This window comes from Rhea pennata, chromosome Z (assembly GCF_028389875.1).
Source record: "Rhea pennata isolate bPtePen1 chromosome Z, bPtePen1.pri, whole genome shotgun sequence".
Taxonomy (NCBI): Eukaryota; Metazoa; Chordata; class Aves; order Rheiformes; family Rheidae; genus Rhea; species Rhea pennata.
In genome coordinates, this window is record NC_084702.1 from 51,368,088 (window position 1) to 51,388,951 (window position 20,864).

A 20,864-nucleotide genomic window follows, 5' to 3' on the forward strand; every position below is an offset into this window, starting at 1 on the left:
ACAATTACATCTCCACCTTCCCTTTGTACATCCACTTTCTTCCCAGCCAGATGTTATAATTGCCCTACTGGTATAACAGCTGTGTTCATGTAACGCAAGTTATTTATAATGCAGTTTCTCATTAGTCTTGTCAACGAATCTTAGCGTCTTTTTATCCATTCCCATGTCAGTCCCAAGAAAGAGTCATGAATGGGAATGCTGAGACATTCTTTGAATATTTTAATTTCTTCTTAATAGTTTTAACAGACTTGCTCTGTTGCTCCTGAGATATGCACAAATTCAGGGTTCCCCCCTTGCTATTTACTCAAACTCTTCAGTGTCACACCAGCTTGCTTGTTACAGACTACAGACATCGCAAAATTGATCATGAATGTAAACACCATAAAAAGAACTTCCACAGCAGCCAAAATTACCAGTTTCCATAAACAGGCTCTCTGCAACTTGATTTATTTTAAAAACTGGTATTTCAGTTATAAAAATAAGATTCATGGTAGACTTACATTACACAAAAGACCAACCAATACATATTTTATAAAATGGTTTAATGAATGCATGCATGTCTGATACAGTGATCAATAAATTTACTGAATTCAAATTATTTACTGTTGTAAACATTTTACAAAAGCATTGTGATTTATCTGGATATACAGTCCTCGATGGAAGAATTATTCAGACTGAATCAATGGCACATTAAAAAATAAAGCTGTCAAGACCCATTCTGCATATTCTCTTTCAACATGATTCCAGCAAGAGAAACAGCATGGTATAAAAAGTGTACAGCAAAGATTGTTCCTACCATAATGTCAAACTCTGGAAACTGTAAATACAAGTTAAAGTGGTTGAAACAGTCAAAGTTGTAATAATTGTAACCAGTCAGAAATTACAGTAAGAAGTGTTATCCAGTTATATGCAGCTGTCAAAACAATGCATTTCTTTCCATGTCAGTTGATAATTCTTTTCAAACAGGACAGCAAAACTTTGGCAATTGGAAGTGCTGAAAATAATTTTCAAAGTTCAAGACAGTCACAGCATTTTCTTTGCGGAAGGTGAACTGTACACCAAGGCTCAGAGGTTGTGAAAATTTGTTCCAAGTGTAAAAAAGTGCAAGTGTCCTGCACAGATAGCTTAAAAAGCTGCTGGTACAATCATTCACCAACAGAATCTTTGTTTTCTTTTTGCATAGTTCACACATCACTGGGAATGTGACAGGGTGTGCTATTTTTGGCAAGAGCAAGAAGAAAGTGATACTGGTGTGAGTTGCCGTGTTGGGCGTGCTGGATCCATGCAGAATTCATGTAGAGGGCTGCTACCTGATGTTATTAGACACTGAATACTGATTCTGTTTTTGTTGAAGCAGTTCTGTAATAGCCAATAGCTTCTTAAGAACATGCTGTAGGAAAAAAGTCAGTACAGCCATACATTAGCAATTAGAAAGAACAAAAATCTCACTTGAGAAGTGAGATATTTCAACATCAGTCTACAAGTCTTGCTATCAGTTTAAAAATATAAAAATATGAACTATTGCAGAAAATATATTATATAAAAGCAGCTCTGATTCCCTAGTTGCTAAGGTACTATTTTGAAAGGCAACTGTAAAACATCTTGAAGAAATTTTGTCTCTGCACTCATGGATCTTTTTGTTTGGCTGTTTTTTTTTTTTTTTTTTTTTTAAGAACATTATCTTGTCAACCTGCAAGTTTCAAAAAAGTCGTTCAGAAAAACGAAACAAAAACCCACAAACCCAGAAATCCATTATGTTTAAAGACTAAGAGTCCCTTTTGATTTGTACTGGACACACAGTGATAGTTTAAGCACATATTAAATTACCTACTTGAAGTTCATCATAATTATTAGACTCTAGGCAAGTATTACTTTTGTAATATTTTGGAGGCAATGCATGAAGTTATTTGATTTTTTTTTCCCCCTCTTAAAAATGAAGTTTTCAGGAAAGTATACAAGTTTAATGGTTGGAATAGAATGCTTATAGTGTATTTGCTAGAAAAGCTTGGCATGTTTGTTTAAAAGTGTAACAAATTAGGAAGCAGAACTGATGTAGCAAAAGAAAGCTAAGGCAAGTACATTTAGTTCTTAATAAAAAAGTAAATAAATAAATAAATAAATAAATAATCCACCTAAGATCCTAAAACTAGTGACCCAGACAGCCTGTCAGAAGACAGTCATTTCTTTGGTTTAGGCTTCCTCTAGAAACTAAAAGCTTCCTCTGGAAGTTAAAAGTTCCTCTGGAACTTAGAAACACCCACAGCTTTACAACCTGTTTTGTTTTGTTGTATAAAGAAACTCAACTATGGACTGTTACTTACCTTTAGATCTACAGCTAACTCTTCATGAAATGTAAATATTTAATTTATCTATCACTCATACTGCTACCCAGAAGCATTTCCAAAAAATCATGAAATTACACAGTAACTCAAGACATACTATCTGTATCTGTGATTTTTTTTGTTAACTATTGTAACTTACCTGCATTACACCTCGCTCATTACTGAGTGTTCGAAGTTCATCCGAGTGTGCCACGCATATCTCATGCAAGGCTGCCAGATCACGCGATAAGTCAGTTCTAGAGTGCTCTGTAGTGTCTGGAAGCTCAGGAACATTCTTTAACAAAAAGTATGTGAGCAGACTTAGAATGGTGAGTACCCAGCAATAGAGGAATTTAAATTATAGCTCTGTAGATCAGCCAACACACTTGCTCTGATAGTGCAAGAAGTATTGCAGTGTTTTTCTTCACAGTTAAGTCTTCTGTCCATGTTATCTAATATAAAATTTCTATTTCCTCATCTTCATAAGCATCCATTTTATGCAGATATTTAAGTTATGATTGCACACATTTCATAAGGAGTAATTACTGAAGATGTAACAGTGTCTATTTCTACTAAAAAGTCTGATGTTGCTGTGCTACCTCTGGGCTGACCAGAAAGCTACGAGGATAGAGATTCATCTTCTGCTCTCCTTACAAATGAGGGAGGATCCATCAAGTGTTTTTTTTCAATGTAAATCAGACAATAGCAGCAGCAAAAACACTGCAAGATCTAGCAAGTCAGTAAAACCACTCAAAAAATAATGTAATTAGACTAGCAGATTAATCCAACAGTAGACTAAAACCAACAGTTTTCAGAATCTTCATGCATAATCAGTCATTTAAAATAAGAAAAAAATCAACATGCAGAATTTGCCATTTAACCAGAAAAAGGTAATAGATGGCAGCCTACCTGAATACTCTACCTTAAAACGCTCATTTTTATAGATTATCAGAATATTCTGAGATAATCTTCTAGATATCTTTTAAGGAATCAATTTAGGAAGCTAGCCAGATTTCTTCCCTCTTCAGTTTTAAAACAAAATCTTGGTATAAAAAACATACGTGAACTCCTAAATACTATACTTTGAATATGATATAGCTATCAAACAAAACTATTTCTTTCAAACTGCAAGGTCTAGAATGAATGCAGTGACACATTTTGTGACATATAATAGAAATTCAACATAGTATTTTTAAAAATATCAAAATTTGCACTGATTGAAACCTTAGGACAAATTACACAATCTTCTGTTTTAAAATATATTTTAAAAGATTGGTATTTTTGGCCAAAAATCCAGTGGAGATGTGATATATTTGAGCTATTCACGTCCACAGCAGTGCTTATGAGTAAAGTCTAATGAAATATTTCATGCTTTTAACTCTGCATGACAGGCCAGCGATCTGCAGTTTCTATAAAAATGTAAGAAAAATTTATTCAGTAGAATGCATTCAAAATTGTGTGGAAACTGATACATTTTTGAGCTAGTTAACAAGAACTGTAAAGAAATTTCATTTACAGTCTTGCTGTGTAGCTTCAAGTATTTTTTTTTTAAACCACTTACCCCAAGCTCATCTAAGAACATGATCATGCGATGTTTGTTACTCTTGATGAATGGATTTACACCCTCCATATACGGTTCCTAGTAATTTTTAGAAGTATTTATTAGAGCAAAGCAATACTAATTTAATAGTCACAACTGAAATGAACATGCTGCAGTCGGAGAAAAATGACATTGCCAAACAAGTGCATCATCTGGAGTGATTTTATTTTTTCAAGTGAATTTTTAAGGACTGGTATGCAACCAGGCAGAAGAGTCTACTTTTTATATTCCAAATTAATTCTGAAGTTTTTTGCTTAAATACACATACAGACAAAATTTTACATATCTGAAATAAATTTAAGATTAATGTCCCTCTAATATATAAATGCAATTAAAAACGCCATACTTTCAAAGATAATATCAGGACATAAGTGCCCTCCTTGTTCTTTCATTAGTGCTTTCATTAAGTTGTGTGTCACACAACCAGCTTTGTAATGGCAGCCTAAAGTCACTTTCTTCCATTATGACTAAGTCAACAGATTTATTGTTCATCCACGTCACAGCTTGGGAACCAGAACAGACCAATTGTTGTTGGCCCATTCTCTTAGTGATACAATAGAAACCTTATTGACAGCTGAGGCTTTCTAGTGCAACTTGTAAAGCTGATGTACAACATTCTTTATGTCAAACTATGAAAATAAACACAAATAGGAGTGTTTCAACATGCTGTAGAACAGAAACCACCACTGTAAGGAATAAGCTGAACAAAAGCAAGGTGAAAGAAAAAGTCAGGTGACAGCTGGTCATTTGTTTCAGTATTAAATACTCTATACACAAGACAACTCTGCAAGTCAAGTCATGATTGGTTTCAATTGGTTTCAGTTTGACTTACTACATGGTCTGAATCTGCAAATTGTTATATGTGGAGAAGAATGGGTGTGGAATGTATTTCAAGGTTCTGAACAGAGGGATGCCAGTATTACTGAAAGATGCTTCCCTTTTCCAACCTTAAATAGTCAATGGAAATAATAATAATAATTAAAAAAGTCCATCATCTACTTCAGACTGATGCTATCTTTCTTGAACTTACTCCTTCTAGTCACAAATTCCTGCTCTAGCAATTCTCAGTTGTCTTTTTGTTATGGATATTCCTGAATAAAATTCAACCATTTTACTGTCACATACTCATCATCTTTGTGGATGTCTAGCTGGCTGCCTGCCTTTTCTTTCCTACTTCTCCAGCTCCCACGCAGAAAATACTGGAGTATGACCCTTTCGGTCACAGACAGGAGAAAAGAAAGTCAACATATTTCCATTGTTTTACTACTGAGTTTATCTATGCCCTCATAGCATCAAAGCATGGTTACATTACTCTCTGTAATACCTACTGGTATGGTCACTGGTTCGTCAATTATTTTAACAGATGATTTCTCCTGTTCCTGCTACCAGGTTCAAAATCTACAGGGGATATATACCAAGTCATCAAAACAAGTTTCTAGATCACTCACACTCAAATGATTATGGCTCCTTTTCTCAATTCAGCCACTTTTTGGTACTGCTGTAGTTCAGATCAAAACCCTGTTTAGCTGAAAAGGATAGAAGAGGCTGCAGGAAAAAAAGCCTCCTGGCTGATGAGGACAGTCAGGCCACATAGCAGGCTTTGCACAAGAAAAATGACACCATATTTAATGCCTATATTCAACATGAACAATGAAATAAATTTGAAACATAGTTCTATTCTGCTCTCAGTGTATAAAATTATATTCACCTTGGCTCCAAATTCAACCAGATTTGCTAAGTTCTGCACGGACTTGGCGACCAGCGTCAGTGTTCTTGCAGCAGTAGGGGAAGGAGAATCTGAGAGGAATGCAAAGTAGAGTTACTAGCCATTTCATTTAAAACAACCAGCAGTAACATGAAACTTAAGCTGTTATCCAACTCAGTTTTATCACTAAGTTAAATTCTTTGCATGTTGTAACTCCATGAGGAAAATACCACTTGATGAAAAACTTTTGCAGACTTAATTACTAAAAAGAAAACTAATATCCACATTTGATTTTCTGTACTTTTTTTTAATAGAACAAATATGCGAAATACTGTTCCTCAGAAGCCTAAGTTTAAAAAAAGCTCTGTGAATTAAGTGAAAAGCTTTTTCACAAAAATGAAACAATTCTGTTAAAAGAAGGATTATTTGTTGTTAGAATAAAAAAAAAATGAGTTTACCTTTTTCCTTATTTTTGTAGGCCCACAGAAGTGGGTCCTGTGATGTTGTGCAAGTTATTACTAGTACTAGGGAGATAGACTAAACATTACATGCAGTCATGGTGTGCATTTCCAAGAAGATATAGCTACTTGCTGTACAAAGAAAATGCAAGCGCTTAACGTTAATGTCTTCCCCTTTACCAACAAGTAACAGTACCAGGAATTTCTTGCAAAATATTTTCTACAGTAATGGTCAAACCTAGCTTTCTGCTTATAGGTCATTTAAAGGCATCAAAATTGTCATGATCGTTACATAAACTGTAAGTTTTTCAATTTTTCATAAGAATGCTATATACTGTTCGTTGTCTATGTGCATCCTTTGATCTCCTGTCTTCCTCACTGCCCTCTCTTCAGCACTGCAGTCCACTGAAAAATATCTAGCTTTTTATGTATAGCTGAGGCTTAGACTGAGGCACTAATCACACAACTAATCTCTGTAGTTCACAGTATCTAGCACTTGGAATCCTACATCCCTTTGAAAAAGCACTGGTAGAAAACATCACTAGCCTTAGAATTTGGAACTTCAGGTTAGGAGGACTGATCTAAAACCTTAATCAAAAGCATTTAAGAAGGCTGAAACACAGGACTTGCTTTTGAAGCAAAGATTTTTGTGAACAGCTGTTGAGGCAATAGGATAGAGATTTCTGCTTAAAACTGAAGTGTGCCTGTACATGCAGACTTCAGAATTCTCTCTCCCATTACAGAAAGAAATGCAAATTGGAGCTTTATCTCAAAAGTAAAAGACTCCTCCCCTTTTTTTAAAAACAGCTCTAGAAGCTTTAACAAAAACCCTTAAATTTACTTGGCAATAATCAAGAATATTAGCTGGATTTCTGAACAGAACTTAAATACTTATAGACAAACTTAAAAGGAATTTATGCAAATGCATGTGTAATAACTATTTACAGCTATAGACACAATGGATTCAATGAAGTTCCCAAGTCAGGAAGCAACTAACTCGCAAATTATCCGAGTAACATACTGAAAGAACACTGAGTACAAGGCCATATTTTTTTCTTAAATGCCTTCCCTAAATCATGTATGAAAATTTTGAGTGAAAGAAAGGAACTTTTGGGTTGGTACTGGCCCTCTCATCTGGTTTAGCTTAAAAAGAGCACAGAAAACATGTTGTCTGGACTTCCCACACACACACCCAAAGCATTTTTCCCTGAACGGTTTCTGACACAGTCACCCTAAGTTCTTCTAAGTTCTTCCCATTTTCAAATCAGCATTTTACTGGTAAAACTGAGAAAGTGCTCTCTAGGTTGAGAAGACCTTTTCTGAGGAGGGGGAGGGCGAAAGATGAAATATGACATACACACACTTTTTAAAACTAAGGAACTTGGTGTCCCGCTATTTTAATAATACAGTTTTCCCTCCAGTAGTTTATGCCTTTCTTTTTCCTCCTACATGAGGAATATAGCAAAACTTCAGCCCTGAAATCCTTTCAACACAGCCTTTTGTCTAGAGCAGCAACAAATACAAATAGTTGATGTTTTTCTGCAAGACCTCAACTACATCTGTAACTTAAAACCCCCCAAAAATATTTTGAGGTGCTTAAGCCAACTGCCAAGGAATAGCTCATGCCTTCACCGTTAAAGCTTTGCAGCAGGAAAGACCCCCCACAAACTGTCAGAAGCGCTCCCTGATACATGCCAACACCCCAACTGTAAGAACGCTATCTAGGGTAGGCCCAGAACAGTGCCGCTGGCTAACACAACAATTCTGCCACCTAGAAAATTCCACAAGTCTTCTAGGAAGCAGTTCCCAGTCACTGTTTACTACTATATACGCACTACGTAGTAAGCGCCCCAAAAAACAGGGCAACACTTTCTTTATGCTATAAGAACACTCACTCTGGCAAGCCAACAGGAATTCTCTATGACCCTCAGTCAAACAAGATCACTGTCTCAAGTCTGCCTCTCGCTCTCATCTTTAACATTCCTTTTTCTGAGACCGGCCCAACCCTAATGAGTCCAAGTAAAGGCTTCTGCAACATCTGGAAGTTACTTAAACAGCAATTTCTGGCAAGTTATTCAAGCATAATTTTCTAGGTACACAAACGTATTCCAGGCTCTGCAGACATTTTCAACTGTATAGATCTTTTACATTTAAGAGATAAGACTGAATTTCAGCTATAAACTTTGGCATTGCATTGTATTTCAAATGAGATCTGAAGACTAGCACACAATTTTTACACTGCTAGAATACATTACATTGCTAGACTGTAACTCAGAGTTCAACATTGTATCACTTAAATACCACAAAGCATGTTTTCTGGACTTTAAAACAAGACTTTGGAGACAATCATTGTCTAAGCCTTGACTGAATTTTTCCCCTACATCAGCCAAGTCATGTGGACAATGTGACTTTGGATACTGTTCAAAGAAAAAATATTTTGCTAGATTAGCTGCTAAAGTAAATTCATGTCCATTACTGTATAAGTATGAATTCAGTCTGAAGCATATAGTCACCTGAGATGATATTAAACATCCTTGGGTTCAGGATAGCAGGACAAATCAGTCGGAGAAAAACAAAGCCACTGAAATGGGAAGAAAATTGTATTTTGTTCAATAATAAAGTCAGAGAAATAACGTAAAATTTTGTAGTTGTTAAGGATTCAAGTCAGTGTGGAAATCTTTTTGATACAGGTAACAACCAACCAGCCTGCACTCTGAATATATTTGTTAATTGAGAAAGTCTTCAAATGTTTTCAGCTGGGTTGAAAAATTGAAAAACAGGCATAATGACTTCCCAATTAAGGTGAGCCTCTGAAACCACCTTGGAAAGAAGCTTGCACTGTAAAGCCATACTGAAACCAATCTAAATCCATACTGGCTTCGAAAAAGAGGGGCGCCTGGTCTCCCACCTCCCCCAAGTAAGCGCTCCCATGTCTGCTATGGCACGTAATTCATTCTGTAGCCACCTGCTCTGCCAAGCGGACACAGGGAAAGCAGGAGCGCACAGTCAGAATGGCAGCAACTATTGGCAGCAACACGGCCTTCATTCAGCTTAAGCAAATCCATATCCTGATGACAGTACATTGTCCTAGAAGAATAATTCTGAATCAGATACCTGCCTTACAGAAGTAATTGCTGCCACCTAGACAGTCTAGAAAGATGAGGAAAAGGGTTTTCTTTGATTGCAGAACTAGGAACTCATCCAATAGAAACTTACAATAGCCTTCAGGTTAGCATGTGAAAAATCTGACTTTGTTAATAGCTAAAGTAAAATATATCCACCCTAGATTAACTATAATTCTGGAAGATTGCTACATGATGAGGTGACATACGAACCAACAGAAACAATCTGAACATCTCTCATTTTGTTCAGAGTGCTTGAATAGTATTAGCAAGCTGGTTTTTCACTGCAGCAATACCAAAGACTGAGCATTTACTAAATGAGGATAGGAGACCTTACTTTTCAACAGGCAAGGCAGTGTACCAGCAATTGTATTGTCCGTTACTACTTGGAAATGATACGTGCAGCAGCGAGGTTAACACACCTTCCAAATGTTCAAAACACCTGAATTCTAGCATGCTGTTAACACTTTATTTCTTCGGGAACCATGAATTCTGGGCTGATGATACAATAGTTCTGCCCCATGTGAAGAGTATTTTCTATGCAATTAACCTAAAGCCATAAAGAAGTAGTTTGGAAATCAGGGCACATACAATAGTTTCTTTTTAGACAGCCTGGAATTGAAGGCAACCTGGATGACCTGGATGGACCTTGCAGATCTGGGAGATTTGGTGCTTCTTACACTGGTTAAGCTGCTTAATTTAAGAATGAGCCAATATTTAAGTGTGGGGTTTACAACCAGACAGAAATGGCAGCACCTTCTGAATGATATATCAGGGTAGCTAATCAGACACTTAAACTGCCCACTCATTTCTGAATACTTGATCATACTTAATCATGGGTCAAAGCCAGTACAATAAAAGATAATGTTCTTCACTGAAGGCTGCAGAACTCTGTAGTGCAGGGAGGAGTCACAAATACCTGGCTTGTAGAGACTAAGAGAACAACAGAAGAATCTAATGTTTATACCATTCAGCATAAATTCTGGATGCTGGAAATAATGGAAACCAAGGAAAATGCTGAATGTATCCACCTAGGGCAAGCCACAGGGATTTCTGAAGGTGAGAAGGAACAGGGAAAGATACTGTGCTCACTTCTAAGTTCTACATCCCTGCAACAGACTAGCCCATCACCTCTTGTAATAGCAGTCTCAATACGAGGACAAAAGGTCTGCAGTAGATGCTAAGTGATATAGGTCAAGGCTTCTGGTGTCAAAATGATAAACAGAGCCAAAGACAAGTCATCTGGAAGACTCCCTCCAATGGAAGATTAACCTTAGCAAGTCATATCAGTGCTGAATACTACACTTGTCTATTAAGAAGTCAGGCCCGCAAAAAAGGTAAAGCAAGTGAAGGAAAGATGTGGCTGCAATACCCTTAAGCCACCAATATAATTTCCAAAAACTATGCCAAGACCTCATCTTATGTCAAAAATGTTTGTTTAACCTATACTGGCAAAAGATGGAGTCAAGGGACAAATTTTTGTATTCAATTTGATGAATGAATACTGGAGCTTTTGTACTCAATGCCAGTTCAGAGAAGCCAGGTTCAGTAGCCTGCAACATTTTTACAGAGGCTCGAGTGTTTCAGCATGATTGGGCCAGAGCAAAGAAACAGAAATGGGACAGCATAAACCTACTTATTTTCAGAAGTCAATATAGAGTGCGTTATCAGCACTGAGAAGCTTAACTGATGCAAAAAACCTACGTATTCCAATGCAGACAAAACCTCAGTGAAATCTAGTGACAGCCTAATCATCTTTCTGAAAAAGTATTAATTTCCTTGTTCTGTGAGATCTTACTTCTCCAGTAATTAACACACACTACATAGGAGTCCCTGGATAAGGTATGGTCCCCCAAGAAGGCATATGACAGGACCAAGATCTTCAGAGGTCACTGTTCTCTGCAACTATCACAGGTTAACTATCAGTTTAAGAGAAGTTTTTCTTTCCAGATATGAAAAAGGATTGTACATTAGTTTGTAAAACTTAACAAAAATACAAGTAAATTCAAAGGTAAAGCTATACTGACCTCTATACTAGTACACCATCTTACTCTGGCAAGGCTCTAACTGCATGACTAAGATGTCAGCAAGTTCTCAATCCTTAATTGGGATATCATAGCTCAGTATCAAAGATTTTTAATATTGTTGTAATCTATACAAGTACTATAAGTTTTAGCACTGGAAGAAAAACAGTTGAAGTAGGTTTTAATAAGACTTTAAAAGATTATTCTCAGCACGGAAGAAAGCAACAAGTAACTTACCTAACAACTCTAGTTCTCATGGTGGTGTTAGCTGGCCACTTGTTTTGAACAGACTTCTGCAAGCATCCATAAATATACCTCAATGTTCTGCAAAAATTATAGCTAATTAGTCTTTCCATTAAATTTCACAGAATGTGTGCGCACGTGTGTGTGTATATATATACACACATATACACACACACACATATATGTATAAAAAAAAGAAATGGCTATTCTGAAATGATCCAGTCCAACCTCTTGCTTGATGAGGAAGCCTTACCAACACTAGGTTTATAATTTAGACATAAAATTTAACCTTTAAATTAAGCTTTAAAGAACTGCTGTGACAGTCCATTTACAAATGGCAAAGAAAGTCTTCCCTCAAAACACACTTCTATTTGTATAGATAAGATCTCATGATTATTCAGATAAGCATTAAATATTTTATAACTATTTGCTTCCTATTTCTTAAACAGTGTTTCACTTTAAGAAAGGACAGGGTGATTTGGTCTTTTTATTTTTTCCCTTTTTAACTGAATAATAATTTTTTTCTTTTCTTTTTTTTACATAAATAAGGGGTAGTATTTAAAAGTAGATGAGCAATTGGAGCAATAGTACTATCTCATCAAAAAGTGGGAGCACTGTGATGCACAACGTTGAGACTTGCATCATCTACTATAAAGGAAGGTAACTTATTGCTAACTGTGCCATCACCAACACAAGATTTCTGTGCTACTCTACCATTCCAAAATTCAGAATTTTGTTTCCATTAACAGCTAATGATATAGTGAAAGAGAAGTTAGTACTACACACTTTTATTAAATGGTTCAAATTTAAACCATGAGCACAGATTTTAGAATTAAAAAAAAATACATGCATTCTGCCACTATGCATTCATGTTTTTAATATGTAGTTAATAATGCATCCCTTTTTCCCCACCGAGGGGGAAGAGGAAGACAGAAAGAATTTGCAATCAGCTTAAAATATTTACAATTGTCTGCTAACTAATATTGTCTTCTACCTCTTTGTGGAAATACTATATTGCTATTTTTACTTTTCTTCTTCTGCTTCTTTCCCTTATTCCTTGAATCTAGCAGCTTTTCCCTCAAACAAAAGCACATGTATGTGCTACCCAGAAGCTTTGGTGAAAAAAGCAGAATTCCTGAAAATATATACATATTTTTCCTTCTGTGCATATAACAACCCTGAAGAACTTAGTCTTCAGACTAATTAGTAAAAGATGAACCAATAAGAACACCATTACGGTGCAGTTTAAGTCACAAACAGGAATTTTCAAATACAAATTTGAACAAAAGAGTGCATACTTACGGAGGCAGTATCTCTGCAGCCATGAATATTTTCTCCACCAATTCTGATAGTATACTGAGTAGATGTGCCAAATTAGTGTTTACATCTTCATTTTTTTCCAGCTTTGAGGGATTTAACTAAAATCAAAGGGAGAAAAAGTAGACTAAGTTTCTTCACATAAATAGAATTACATCTGTGACCTGACACTATTACACACTGAACACTATTTTAAATTAAATTAATATTCTGCTGCTGTACAAGCCCCAGACTTATAGAGAATTTAAATGTCTGTTGCAATGGCTAGCCAGGAAACTAATATGAACAAGCAATGTTTTTAAGTTTTAGTATACTAGTACAGCTTTTAGTAGCACAGACATTTAACACTATCCATCTACATAACCTTTTCACATCTTTTAATCCAATCTTCTGAAGGTCTCCATCCTTTCTGCAATTAAGTTAGAGTGAAATACAGAAGTTAAGAGGGTTGGTTTAGAAAAGGAGATAGGACTAATAACAAGCAGTTAATAACATCATGGAGCTATAAATTAAAAATAAGTTCAGACAGTGATTTCAATTACATCTGGAGTTTACCAAAAGTAATTTAAGCTAGGCCATTCGGCACATGCTACAAAACAGCACAGTATTGCTAAAGAATAAACATGCAATTTAAAGAACTGTGAGTTAAAAACATTTTAAAAGTGCTACCATGAAAAGCGCTACTATATTGTACAAGTCAACATCTAGAAAAAAAAATATCGTAATGAATCCGGTTCCTGTATTTCTCATGTAAAGTTTAGTTCTGAAAGATTACTAAATGCCTCTAAAGCTGGTATTTAATGCAAACACTAAACAATCACCACCACTAAATAACTTTCAACAAATCAAAGTGTTTAAAGCGTCACCTCACAGGACTGCTTGCTCTCCATTATTTTTAATATAGAGTCTTTCAGTGCATGGTGAACAAAACGTGTCGCTGTGGCTTTCATATACTGCTCCATAAGAGTACTTGCTAAAGTGGTGGCACGAAACAATGTAGTAGCTTCATCTGAAAAAAAAGAAGGTAAAATGAAAAGTTGGAGACGACAACAAAAAGCAGAGTAAACAAATGCTGTGCCTACAATTTCATACATGATGCAACTGAGGAGACAGAAGAGAATAAAAAGAAGACAGAGCACCCCCCCCAACACACAGTTTCAGTAAACTGAATTCAAGGTTAGAGTAGTTAGTACAGTACCTTCCACGCTTATTTCTCTGTCATTTAGTGTTCGTAACAACAACGACTCAAGCTTTTCATGAAGAAAAATCTTCAATAAAATGCCTGCCAACAGTGTTCTGTCCTGCCCACAAACATGTGATAAGGCATACACTACATGCAGCTCTTTTTGGAGTATAAGCTGAAAGAAAAACAGAACTTCATGATCAGAAACTTCTTCTACTGTATCACAGCTTTGGAAAAACTGTTATCATACAATGACAGTGACAGTGACATAAGCAGTGCTTAAAGAGGTCAACCAGCGTTGAAGTCTGTCTCAAACAACAGACAAAATGAATTGTGTTGACAGATAAACTAAGGAAAGTTAAACAACTTGATACCTCTTTAAACTCACTGTACTCCTCTTCTGGCATGATCCTCTCCATCGAATATCGTGCTCGAACACGCAAAGATCCTGGCTCAATACCCTTTAGCGGTACATGGGAACTGAGCTGAAACCACTCATCTGTTGCATGTCCTTTCTGTAATCGGCTTAATTGGCAACGCATAAACACTTAAAGAAAAATAAAAGCATTGTTCACAGAAGTTATTTCCAGCAAAAAACTCCTAGTATTGAATAAAAGCATTTTATTTTTGGTGCATGTCATCTTGCTTTAGTAAGAGTATTAACACAAAAAACAAAAAAACCCCAAGATTTATGTTGTCAATATATTAACAGATAATCACTTCAACGGTTTAAAAGACTCCCACAAACTCCATCTGAAATACAAAACATTTTGTAAATAAAGTATACATATACTTTTGAAAACATCACACAGGTAAAAGAAGTCAGATAAAGAAGTTTTTCCTTATGTTCAGATAGAGCTTCCAGGGTCTCAGTCTGTGCCCACTGCCTCTTGTCCTATCACTGGGTAATACTGAAGAGAGTCTGGCCCAATTTCTCTTCACATTCTCCCTTCAGATGTTTATATGCATTGGTAAGATCTCCCCTCGAGTCTTCTTTTCTACAGGCTGAACAGTCCAGCACTCTCAGCCTTTTCTCATGAGACATATTCTAAAGCCTCTTAATCATCTTAGCAGCCCTTCACTGGACCTGCTCCAGCAGCTCCATCTCTCTCTTGTACTGCTGAGCCCAGAACCAGACACAGTAAAGTATTAGAAAAAGTAAAATTGCGAATGGGTTTGTTCAAACCTAGGTAACAATCAGAAAATCAGAACAGATAATTCACTGCCCTCTTTTCAGTCTTTTACTCATACCTCCATACTATCACCTCTTGAACTATTTTGTTACTACTATTTTTGTTATTTATTATTAGTCTTACTATAGCTTTACCAAACCTTGCCATATATTTTTCTTCAATACTTCGGAATTCCTCAGGTTAAGGCTGTAATAGCTTCTGAAAATTTTCTATTAAGAAAAACAAAACACAACACAAAAAATCCCCAAGCCCTCAAAAAACAACAAAAAAAGCAAGTAAGCATTCCTGGACAGCTTACTGCTAGGTAATGATTAAAAAAAAAAAAAAACAGCTCAAGAGCAGCAAAATCATGAATTCACCTTCTAGCAGTGTTGGCACCTTAAAATTACCAAGCTCGCCCATTTGACCACAACTGAAAATCTGGTCTAACAGCTGATGAGCAAGCTGCAGCAAACAACTCACTGACCATTCCCAACTAAGCCCACCCTCTCCTGTGGAGAGCTGTTTCTCAGCCCGGACACTGAAGAGAACATTCTACCTATAAATTATCTACAACTTCCTGAGAGGGGATATATAATCCCCTCCACGTTTCACCTCTACTGTGTCAGTCTGGACCTTTCAAGAAAGTACCCTTGTTCTGTTCATCTCATCAAGATCTATGTTCAACTGAGTCACTCGCAATAATAGTAAAAAAGTGTCTCATCACCTTTTTTCCTCACATCTCCTTTTTTCCTCACTTTTCTGCAAAGCCTATAGACAACACTGCATTGCTGAAATTAGCAACTGTTCTAGCAGACTTTCTACTGCCCCAGTTTTGGAATATGTGTTGGCGCATCATTTGTCTAATCAGACCATTGAACTAAACACTACCACATTTACCATGTGCACTTAAAGACCTTCCAGGGGAATATTTCATAGTCTTTGCAGTTGACCATTTAATATAAGGTAACACACGCAGGTCAGTCAAGTAGCAAGTAAGCCAATTCATTATCATTGCTGTTTATCACAAGTGTGGATGGGGCAATCGCTTCAGGACAGATAAGCAAATAACCTTCTTAGAATATATCTTCCCAGCACCAAAGCTCTCAAGCATCTGTAACTCAAAGTCTCTCTTCCTTCTCATGTTGCTTGCATATATAAGGTTCATACACAGGGATTAGTAACTAGTAGTAAGTTTATATTTTGATGGTTAACAATGCTAACCTGGGATTGTTCAAATTTATATTTTCCTTAGACTAGAAATAAACCCAAATTTATAGTGGAGCCTTTATTGTCCCCCTCCCCCTTGAAAAACATTTACCATAACTGATTCAGAATAAAAGCCCATCTAAATGTCAACAAAATAAAACAAAAAAGTTCAATAGATGGGTATACTAAATCCTAGCTTTCCATGTACAACTCACTAACAACCCTTTCTACAAGCTCACAAGGAGCTGTTAAGGGCTGGAACCTTTTTATACTCGGTCTGTTCTTCAAAGAAAGCACTGTGGACACCCTTTGTTCTTTTGCAGCAATGGATATATATATTGTTGCTACCATTAGTAAGTGCCTCACAGGCTCCAGTCTGAGTTTCTACCAATTATCCAAAGTCCACACGTCTGCCAGAGTGTTACCCACCTGGCTGCAAATGTGTTTAGCGCACATTTGCTCCCTATATGGGAGTGAAGAAATTAAGTCTTAACCCTGCCACAGTAGGCTTATTTTCCAGTGCCACTGGCAAATACGCAGCACAGTAATAAATTTTTGTTAAAAGAAAAGAAGCTAAAATTTTGCTTTATGGACTTGCCTGTATGAGGTGACTGCCTCAATGTGTTTTGTTTTTCAACATGAATGAATTTGAAGTTAACCAACTTCCCAGTTGCAATCCTGGTGCAAAACCAAACCAGAAATTCCACCCCAACATTGTAGCCATTCCCTACATGGAACTGCTCTGAGAGATTTACTGGTTCCACTGTCTGACAAAACATGAGCATAACAGTTTCAAAACCTACTAACACATTTCTGATCTCCTAGGATTTATTTTTTCAAGAATGTTTATATACACTTGAATAAATTCACATACAAAAATACTGATAGTAAAATAAAAATCAGAATTTATGCTATACTGTTTAGTATCATTATTTCTGAATATCTGAAGTGACCTCTTAAAAGCAAAAATATTAAAATAATTACAGAATGAATACTTAATAGGTAAACTCCTAAGTCAAAAAATACTTTTAGTATTTACTTCTGTGCATGATGAGAAAAATGAAGCAGTGAAACCAATACTAGATTTTTGAGTCCTCAATCTCCTATATACAGCAGAAAAAGCAAGCAGGAAAGCTGACAACCCACTTCAGAGTGATCTATGTTTAACAACTGTGGCTGAGAAGGGTAACATTGAAAAACTGATTCTCTTGCTTTTGGAGAGGCTGTTTAAGGCAACACAGCACACAGGTAAGTTGGATAAGGTCTGCTTTAGCTCAGATTTTTCCCATATACTTCACATTTTTAATACAGGTGGGAACGTAGGCCGAGATAAGTCAATTCCAGTTGATTTAGTCTATTCCTTATCCCACAAGGAAAGGATCATTGGGCTATGCTTTAAGAGTCTACCTAACTGCAACTCAGAAACATCGCCAAGCATCCTGACCTGGAAATGTTCCATCAACTTCCACCAGTTAGATACACCCAAAGCCAACACAATCTCCTTAAACCAGACAGAGAAGGAAACTACAACAATATTTTGTTACTTCCATATTTCATTCATGAATTATGCTTTAAAAGGTTCTCTTACTAGCCAGAGCTGTGTCCTAGAGAAGAATTTTCTAGCTCAAAAGAATACAAAAATACAGAACAAAATTACAATTACAATTGGATAGTCCTTTTGTCTGACAGAGGGGAGGTATCTTTTTCCTCCCGGTACGCAGAAAATTCTGTAGTCACACGAAGGGGCAAGAGTTCTGAAACTGAATTAGGTTCTACAAGAGCATTCAATCCGAGTAGTAATTCTACTTGGATCAGGGTTTCCCTACAGATCTATTCTGTGAAAAAAATCAAGCAGCAAACCTGACAGGCTAGTAACACCATATATACAAACTGAAAAGAACAGCAATAGGTAAGTACTGTGCCAGGCTTCAGAACAGACAAGTCCGAACACATGGAAAAGAAAAATACTTGTAAGAAATCTTAGAAAGGCCTGCACTGCTGGCAAAGAGGAGGTAAAGGGCTGAAGTTACTGCAGAACAAATACCGTTGGAAACAAAATACCTTGAATAAAAGAAAAAGCCTAAAAACACATTGTGTGGGAAGAGAACTAAAACAAAAAAAATTCTCACATCTAAAAGCTTAGGATACAAGTTTCTCAAATCAAGTCCTTTCTTTTCTAGAAAGCTGACAGCTTTACACCCCGCTATTATCTTATCACCTATCCATCTTGATACTAATTTGCTGGAATATAAACAAAACAACAATTGAAGAAGCTGTCTAGATGGGAAAAGGAAAGTAAATTCCTGGGAACTTCTATAAAATGCAAAAGGAAGCAAAGTCCTTTTCCATTCAAAGTAAAATGGAGGTAAAATCAGCTATAAGCCCAAGCGTGACTCAAGAAAGGTACACAGATGACAGAAAACAGGAAAAAAGAAAACAGTGGGAAAATTTTGCTCTAGAGACTGACAAAGTTTTTTCATGCTTTTCTTGTGTGCATTTTTTTTAATAGTGAAAGTACTACCTTTCCTCCCTTTGGGAAGCAACAACAACAACAAAAAAAAAAAAAAGAAAAAAAAAAGAAAAGGACAAAACAAATTCCACACAGTCAGGCTTAAAGAAACTTAAAGGAGTGAACTTTGCAAAATTTTGCATTTTATAGAGCAGCCTCTCTTTCTTCCTGCTTTTTGCTAAACACGGTCACTGTATAATCTATTATAGAACAGAGCTACCAAAGCCGTAAGAGTTGGATTACAGTACATTTTATTACTAAAAATCATGCAAGTTCTCACTGTAGAAAACATTAATGCAGAGTAACGGATATCCAAAACATACTAACAGTGGTATGAAAAACATAAAAATACAGTATACTTAATTCTCCTGTGACAATGCTTGACAGGAGTAATGACAATTGCAAAAAGTATCTATTGTCGCTATATATAAAATTTTACAGGAATATACTTACATATATCTGGATCTTTACTTTTCTTTGTTTTGTTACTAAGGCTTATCTCAAATCTATTAATATCAGATGAAAGATCACTAGGAGAAAAGACAGAAAGCCTCAATTAATACTATCCTTGCCAGCATTTAAAGTTATTCTGAAGTTATTTCAATCCTCAGTTTTCACCATCAGCTAAAGACACTTATATTAACAGAGGTACTTAGGTGCCTACAGAACATTCTGACAAAGCATTTGTGGCCAAAAGGCAACTAGCTGTATAACCACATATACATTTTTTTTTCTTAATATGCAAAACATTCTACATAGTGTTCAGATTTTTTTAAAGGCAATTAAACTTTCAAGTGAAATTCAATAATTCAAGAAGATTAAGACTTACTCAAAGACAAATTCTTCTGACCATACAGGGTTCTGCCCTTCCCTGATGTGTGTTTTTGCTACCTGGACACTGTTCAGGTAGATGTTACAATACGGATTAGTAAAATGCTTTACAGGGAGCGTATGAGCTTCTTCTACATGCAAAATAAGACTGCTGACCTAAAGAAAATACACAAAATTTATTTCTTTTTGCTAAAGAATAAAACAATCCCTCCTCCCCCAAGAACGGAATTGTTCCCCTTGTGGAGGCTTAATGTTAATGTATAAATACCAAATACAAACTATAGTTTCCGAACATGAGAAACAAGAACAAGAGTAATCGAACAACATTTTAAGAGGCACCAGTGACAAATTAAGAGCAACTCAAATATAACTATTGAAAAAAATCTCCAGCACCATGTTTTTAATGCATCTTATTTTTATCCTTTAAAGCTATCTCTATAAAACATTAGGAAATGCAAGCATTAACTTTTCTGTGCATAGCAAATTCTACTGAAGTCATAGACATCAGGCTTAGATGCCTATGTCATAGACAACTTAAGTTTCAAGTCATATAACTTAAGTTACATGACTGACTTAAGTTACAGACATCTTATTTAAAAGCAATGGACTACTCAAACAATGGGATATTTGGGGTTTCCCTAGCAGACTTCCTAAAGTTTCCTTGTTCAGCACATTACAACCTGTTTTCCACTAAAACGAAAACATTCATCTATACTACAGATTCTCAAAATTATAGCACTTGGCTATTCCAAATTTCCTGAAAATGAAAAGTAAGCTCTCTGATATCTTTTACAATAAGAATGAATGTTTTAAATGATCTACTTCCATAAAAATTTCTAAGTTGCATGAAATTCATAGCTCAATCCAACATCTACTGATACCAACAAAAGTCAAATTAGACAATCAGTACAGGAAATATACTTGATCAGGTCAATATTCCATTTAAATTCAAATATTCAGGACCATAAGTTACAAAGGACAGTTCAAGAAACCCTGGAAACCCATCTTTACATAAAAATTCATAGTAAAGTTTCTTCAAACTCCACCAGAAGACAGCTTATGTCATAAAGTAGCATAAAGTGTTCAGTAAACACTTATTAGCTTTTTTCTTCCACTGTAATGTGCAGAACACGTAAACACAAATAGATCGTAGCATCCACTATGTTTTCT

The 20,864-nt window shown here is 36.0% G+C and overlaps 1 protein-coding gene across 1 annotated transcript in view; it reads right to left on the bottom strand.

Moving 5' to 3' along the window:
- Window positions 1-525: 525 nt before the first annotated feature.
- Window positions 526-20,864, bottom strand: part of RASA1 (RAS p21 protein activator 1) — a 60,497-nt gene continuing 40,158 nt past the window's right edge. Inside the window, exons 14-25 of the mRNA XM_062600534.1 lie at window positions 19,693-19,850; window positions 19,317-19,393; window positions 14,348-14,520; window positions 13,989-14,148; window positions 13,657-13,799; window positions 12,776-12,891; window positions 11,468-11,554; window positions 8,598-8,665; window positions 5,630-5,718; window positions 3,883-3,960; window positions 2,482-2,616; window positions 526-1,390 (exon numbers count right to left, since the gene is read on the bottom strand). Coding sequence (XP_062456518.1) covers window positions 1,307-1,390; window positions 2,482-2,616; window positions 3,883-3,960; window positions 5,630-5,718; window positions 8,598-8,665; window positions 11,468-11,554; window positions 12,776-12,891; window positions 13,657-13,799; window positions 13,989-14,148; window positions 14,348-14,520; window positions 19,317-19,393; window positions 19,693-19,850 — 1,368 coding nt within the window. The 3' untranslated portion in view covers window positions 526-1,306. The remainder of the gene's footprint in view (window positions 1,391-2,481; window positions 2,617-3,882; window positions 3,961-5,629; window positions 5,719-8,597; window positions 8,666-11,467; window positions 11,555-12,775; window positions 12,892-13,656; window positions 13,800-13,988; window positions 14,149-14,347; window positions 14,521-19,316; window positions 19,394-19,692; window positions 19,851-20,864) is intronic.